General features: G+C 38.8%; 1 protein-coding gene across 1 annotated transcript in view; it reads right to left on the bottom strand.

Annotated features, from left to right (window-relative positions):
• The window catches only part of LOC106884137 (alanyl-tRNA editing protein Aarsd1), a 380,618-nt gene that overhangs the window by 44,577 nt on the left and 330,033 nt on the right, over window positions 1–6,008 (bottom strand). Inside the window, exon 8 of the mRNA XM_052974125.1 lies at window positions 1,286–1,416. Within this exon, the coding sequence (XP_052830085.1) occupies window positions 1,286–1,416 (131 nt within the window). The remainder of the gene's footprint in view (window positions 1–1,285; window positions 1,417–6,008) is intronic.

Raw genomic sequence — 6,008 nt, 5'->3', positions numbered from 1 at the left:
ATATATATATATATATATATATATATAAGAGTGTGTATGTATTTGTAGGTATTTATTTCCTTACCTTGCTGTCAAATCATTGGATTAATCCCAACAAAATACAAACTTTTTTCTCGACCAAACATTTCAGGCTCTGGACCAGCATTTTAGAAATAAAAAACAAAAATCTATCACTTTGGATATTTCCACCCGAACTTGGTTTGGATTTCATTTTTTGTGCGAGGTGGGTAGAGAGAGAGAGAGGGAGAATTTTGAATTCCTCCACAAATTTTTAACTTTTTTTCGAATTTATTTTTTCAGTGTATATGAGAAAATATGGAGATTAAGAAAATGGAAAAAAAAATTTTTTATTTCAAATTTTCTATGAAAAACTCCAAACTGTCTGAAAGTGAAAATGTCAAGATGCTAAGAATAACAGCCAAATGCCTGGAGAGCTTTTGTGTTTGTGTGCGCATGTGCAGCTTATCCGAATAAACAGAGAAAAGTACACAGAAATATGTTTTACATAAATGTCATATGCATCGGTTTTGTTTTTTCACATCCATGAAGTTTTTGAGGATGACGGCAAAGCTATTAGATGCACCCACTAAAATCACGAGGTTTTTGGGATGGGGCTAATGCAGATTCACACCTCCCCTTCAAAAATGCATTTTTCTGAAAAAGTTTATTTCAACATGTAAAACCTAGAAATCCAAATAAACTTTTGCAGAAGAATGCATCTTTTCCAGGGGAGGTGCAAATCTGCATTAACCACCTTGGAATTGTACTAATGTAGTTGAAGGACGGTCTGAGATGGGTACATATAATTGGGCAGCCTCTCAAACAAATTTGTGGAATAGAAGTGGTTTATTTTTCTCCGAGGAGATAAATAAATATCTGGTCAGCCATTGATGCAGATATTTTGACTGAATACCTGGCCTTCTTGTCCACTCTTTGATGTCTTTGGTTTCTACAGCTGGATACCCTCAGAGAGAGAGAGTGTGTGCATGTGTGTGTGTGTGGTTGGTGATTGCTATCTCCTTGTCTCGGCTTCACATGACAGTTGTTAACTAGTGCCCTTCTTTTTCGGTCTTTTGTGTAAACATGAGGATTAGCTGCAAGAAGGGCATCTAGCTGGAGAAAAATCTGCCCCAGCAAATTTTGTCCAATCCCCATGAACATGAAAAAATGTACATCAAAGTGCTGATGATGACAAGAGGTGTGTGTGTGTGTGTAACAAGGAATTGTTTTTTTTTTAAATTGTGGTCGTTTTGCATAAAAGAAAATCCTTTTGCACTTTACTTACTTGAAGACAGCAACAAGAGATTTCTCTGCTTCATAACCACGACTCAAATACTTCAGAACACGATTGCCAGTGAGGTAAAACAAATTGGTTTTGTTTTTCTTCCCTTTTTCAATCTTCAGTAATTTTATAATCTAACAAAGAAATGATACATAATTAGTAGATAAATCATTTTTTAAAAAATTTTAAAATCAACAACAAAGAAAAAAATTGTATTTATAGGCGCAGGAGTGGCTGTGTGGTAAGTAGCTTGCTTACCAGCCACATGGTTCTGGGTTTAGTCCCACTGCATGGCACCTTGGGCAAGTGTCTTCTACTATAGCCTTGGGCCAACCAAAGCCTTGTGAGTAGATTTGGTAGACGGAAACTGAAAGAAGCCCGTTGTATATATGTATATATATATATAAATATATGTTTGTGTGTCTGTGTTTGTTCCCCCAGCATTGCTTGACAACCGATGCTGGTGTGTTTACGTCCCTATAACTTAGCGGTTCGGCAAAAGAGACCGATAGAATAAGTACTAGGCTTCCAAAGAATAAGTCCTGGGTTCGATTTGCTCGACTAAAGGCGGTGCTCCAGCATGGCCGCAGTCAAATGACTGAAACAAGTAAAAGAGTAATATGTGAAGTAGTAGTATTGTTAATAAGAGTATAAGGGCTGATGGGGGTAGATGGTGTGGGTGGTGAGAGTATCAGGTCATCCAAAATCATACAGATCCAGTTTATTTGCTTATAGCTGTCTCCATCAATGCTGGTGTCCTCTTGGAGTCTTATCCAACATTTTGTGAGTTGACAGATGTGAAAGCAGTCTGATCCTGGAATGACATGTCCTTGAACACAGATGACAAGGGAAGTCGCCTGTTCTGTTGTTGGTGAGTCTGAGATGAGGTTGATGTCTCTTTTCCTCAAGTTTCTCACACTGGATTGGTTCAGAGTGTGCAGTTCCTTGGAAAGATAAGGTCCCCCACCCCATGCAGAAATTCTCCAGCAAGCAGGACTCTTCAGTGTTGAATCCATCATCCAAAGCCATCTTCTAAGATGGGTTGTGGACACATTATCAGGATGCCTGATAATTGTCTCCCAAAAATGGTCTTTGGAGAGCTATCAACCAGTGTTTGCCTGCATGGGAGACCCAAGAAGAGGTCCAGGGACCATCTTAAGCTTGTCCTCGATTCCTGCAACATTCAGCTCACACAACTAGAACATTTTGCTTGGAACCAGTATATAGACCCATGTCCAAGGTCATTGCAGCCATACTCATCTAATCCTTTTACTTCCCAACCATGCAGTCCTGGGTTCAGTCCCACTACATGGCCCCTTGAGAGTGGATTTTGGTAGATGGAAACTGAAAGAAGCCCATCATATATGTATATGTGTGTGTGTGTCTGTGTGTATACGTTACTGTTTTCTTGTCTCAGCTTCATGTAATAGTTGTTAATGAAAGTCACCAATGTGCAAGCAATGTCCTTCATTCCCAATCTTCCATGAAAACATGTCTGGCCACGGGGAATATTACTTTACTTGGAAACAGACGAGGGTTAGCAACAGGAAGGGCATCTGGCTGTAGAAAAATCTACTTCAGTAAGTTCTGTCTGACCCCAGTGAAAAACCCCTTCAGTCATGATTGATCATGGGATTGTACCTAGAAAGTTCCCCTCTGAGGCCCAAGACCAGGCTGAGTGAACTGGAACAACATGAAATAAAGTGTCTTGCTCAAGAACACTTACACAATTGGTCCAGGAATTGAACTCTCAACCTCACAATTGTAAGCCTGACACTCTAACTACTGAACCATGTGCCTTCACATATCCAACCAATATCAAAATGATAATGACAATATAGAATGAACTTCTTTCAGTTTCCATCTGCTCAATCCACTCACAAGGCTTTTGTCAGCCTGGGGCTACAGTAGAAGATAGTTGCCCAAGGTGCCATGTAGTGGGACCGAACCCCAAAACATGTGGTCTAGAAGCAAACTTCTCAGCCACACATCCACGCTTGTATCTTTACTCTATATTAAATCATCCAGATATTAGTTTCAAGATAAACACACACGTGTACGTGTGTGTGTGAGAGAGAGGGTAAGGAAGGAAGGAAGGATGGATGGACGGATAAACAGACAGACAGACAGACAGATAGATAGATATGGTAATACAGTATTTTCTAAATTTTCTATCGGATTGGCATTTGTCTGTATGGTAAAGTTTCAATATAATTCTGTCTGCAATGGTAAGATTATTACAAGCAGATTATTACACCTGACACTGACATAAACAAAATGAAAAGCTAGTTTGCCAATCACTTAAAATCTAAATACAAAATAATCCAAAGAAGTAGTCTCTATGTGCTTGTCCACATTGCTAGAAAAAGCTGACAAACTTCCTTCAAATCATATCTTGCTGTTTTAGAAATGAAAAACACAATTTCGATCATTTCAGAGTTGTACTTGTCTGGCAAGTGGTCAGAGACCATGTGGTGAAACTAAAACAATTATAGCATAACACATGTTTATTAGCCATTCCAGAACACACAGAAACCGTTAACTTTTGCTTAATCATTTATTACTTGGTGTCAAAATTCTTGTGGCACTATTTGCAACCTCGTCACTAAAAATTAGACAACAATCTTAGAACCAAAGCAGCAAGCTGGCAGAATTGTTAGCACATCAAGCAAAATGGTTAGAGGTGTTTCTTCTGGGCTTTTTACATTCTGAATTCAAATCCAGTTAAAAATCAACTTTGCCTGTTGTGGTGAGAGTACAACACCCTCTGAAGAGAATAGATGGGACCGCTACATATAAATAGTAGCGGTCTGACAGAGTCATCAGTTTGTAGTTTGGTCTTCGAAGTCCAGGTACAGTTTACAGTTTGAGTTAGTGTGTTGGAAATATTGATTGTTGGTTCATAAAAGATTGTTGGTTTGTTACGTGTTCGTTACTGCTGCTGTTTCTATTTTGTATTGTTATAACACTGTTGCAGTGTATTCTTCATCTATCATTGACAATATCAACTGTACTATGATATTGGAGGTGTAAGGATATAACATCTGGTGATGAGGAATTTTTAAAGCTCACATAAGTTATTTGACAATTTGTGCATCATACAAATTGTTAAATTATGGGACCAATTAGCTGCAGTAATACAGCTTCAAGAGAAGCAACAGGAACGAAGGTGGTGAGCTGGCCAGAATTGTTAGCACGCCGGGCGAAATGCTTAGCGGTATTTCGTCTGCCGCTATGTTCTGAGTTCAAATTCCACCGAGGTCGACTTAGCCTCTCATCCTTTCGGGGTCGATTAAATAAGTACCAGTTACACACTGAGGTCGATGTAATCGACTTAATCCCTTTGTCTGTCCTTGTTTGTCCCGTCTATGCTTAGCCCTTTGTGGGCAATAAAAAAATAAGAGAAGCAACAGGAACACCTACAAGAGTTGCAGAATCAAATATTATAACAACAACAGTTAAGGAAGTCTGAATCGGTAAGTTCGTTTATGCCAGACAGCATGGCAAACTGAATTTCTGAATTCCCTTATAATCCAGAGGAGGGTATTATGTTTCAGGTGTGCTACAGAAGGTACGAGGAAATTTTTAACAAAGATTGCAAGTCATGGTTGGATGATGAGAAAGTGAGGCTATTACTATGAAAGGTAGCTCTGGCTGAGCATGAACGCTGCTGTAATTTTATATTGCCTCCACTGCTGGAGTGCCAGGTATATAGTAAAATAAGGTTCAGAAGGTCAAGGCTGAAAGGGTTAAACATATGAATCATCATCATCATCATCATCATCGTTTAACATCCGCTTTCCATGCTAGCATGGGTTGGACGATTTGACTGGGGACTGGTGAACAGGATGGCTACACCAGGCTCCAATCTGATTTGGCAGAGTTTCTAAAGCTGGATGCCCTTCCTAACGCCAACCACTCTGAGAGTGTAGTGGGTGCTTTTACATGCCATCGGCACGAAGGCCAGTCAGGCGGTACTGGCAACAGCCACGCTCAAAATGGTGTATTTTACGTGCCACCTGCACAGGAGCCAGTCCAACGGCACTGGCATGATCTTGCTCGAATGTTTTTGGTGTCAATTTGTTCAACCCTTCAATTTGTAAACCCTTCAAGGTGATGCCCCAGCATGGCCACATTCCAATGACTGAGATGAGCAAAAAGGAAAAACGACATAAATATCAAGGTGGTACCCCAGCATGGCCACATTTCAATGATTAAAATGAGTAAGCGATAAAAGTTAAGATACATTATACCTAGGAAAAAAAAGAATGATGTGATGGTCACTGTTGGGATGGCTTTAATCATAGATCTATGTATTTTATTGGTCCCTGGAAGCATGAAAGTTGATTTCAACAAGACTTGAACTCAAAACATTTTAATCCATCAAGCTTCGGTTTTTAGTTATTTCACTAATGCTTTGATATTCGGTTGGAATAACAAAAATATCGCATTAAGTTGTTTGTTGGCTGTTGTTGTTCTTTTTTTTTTTTTAAATTATAATTTTTAAATAAGATTAAAAGATCAGAAACTAAAAATTAAACTAACCTTGACAAAAAGAAAATTATTATTTTTAATAGGAAAAAGAAAAATGAAAAAATATGACAAAAAAAAGAAAGAAAAAGAAATGTTTCCATGTATTTAGAGAGGTTATCAGCTAAACTTGATAACGATGATGATGATGAGAAGGGGGGAGGATGACAATGAGGATGAGAAGGGGGGAGGATGA

This window comes from Octopus bimaculoides, chromosome 17, assembly GCF_001194135.2.
Source record: "Octopus bimaculoides isolate UCB-OBI-ISO-001 chromosome 17, ASM119413v2, whole genome shotgun sequence".
NCBI classification, from domain to species: Eukaryota; Metazoa; Mollusca; class Cephalopoda; order Octopoda; family Octopodidae; genus Octopus; species Octopus bimaculoides.
Note: the sequence above shows the minus strand (reverse complement) of the source record. Positions and strands in the feature narration are given on the sequence as shown.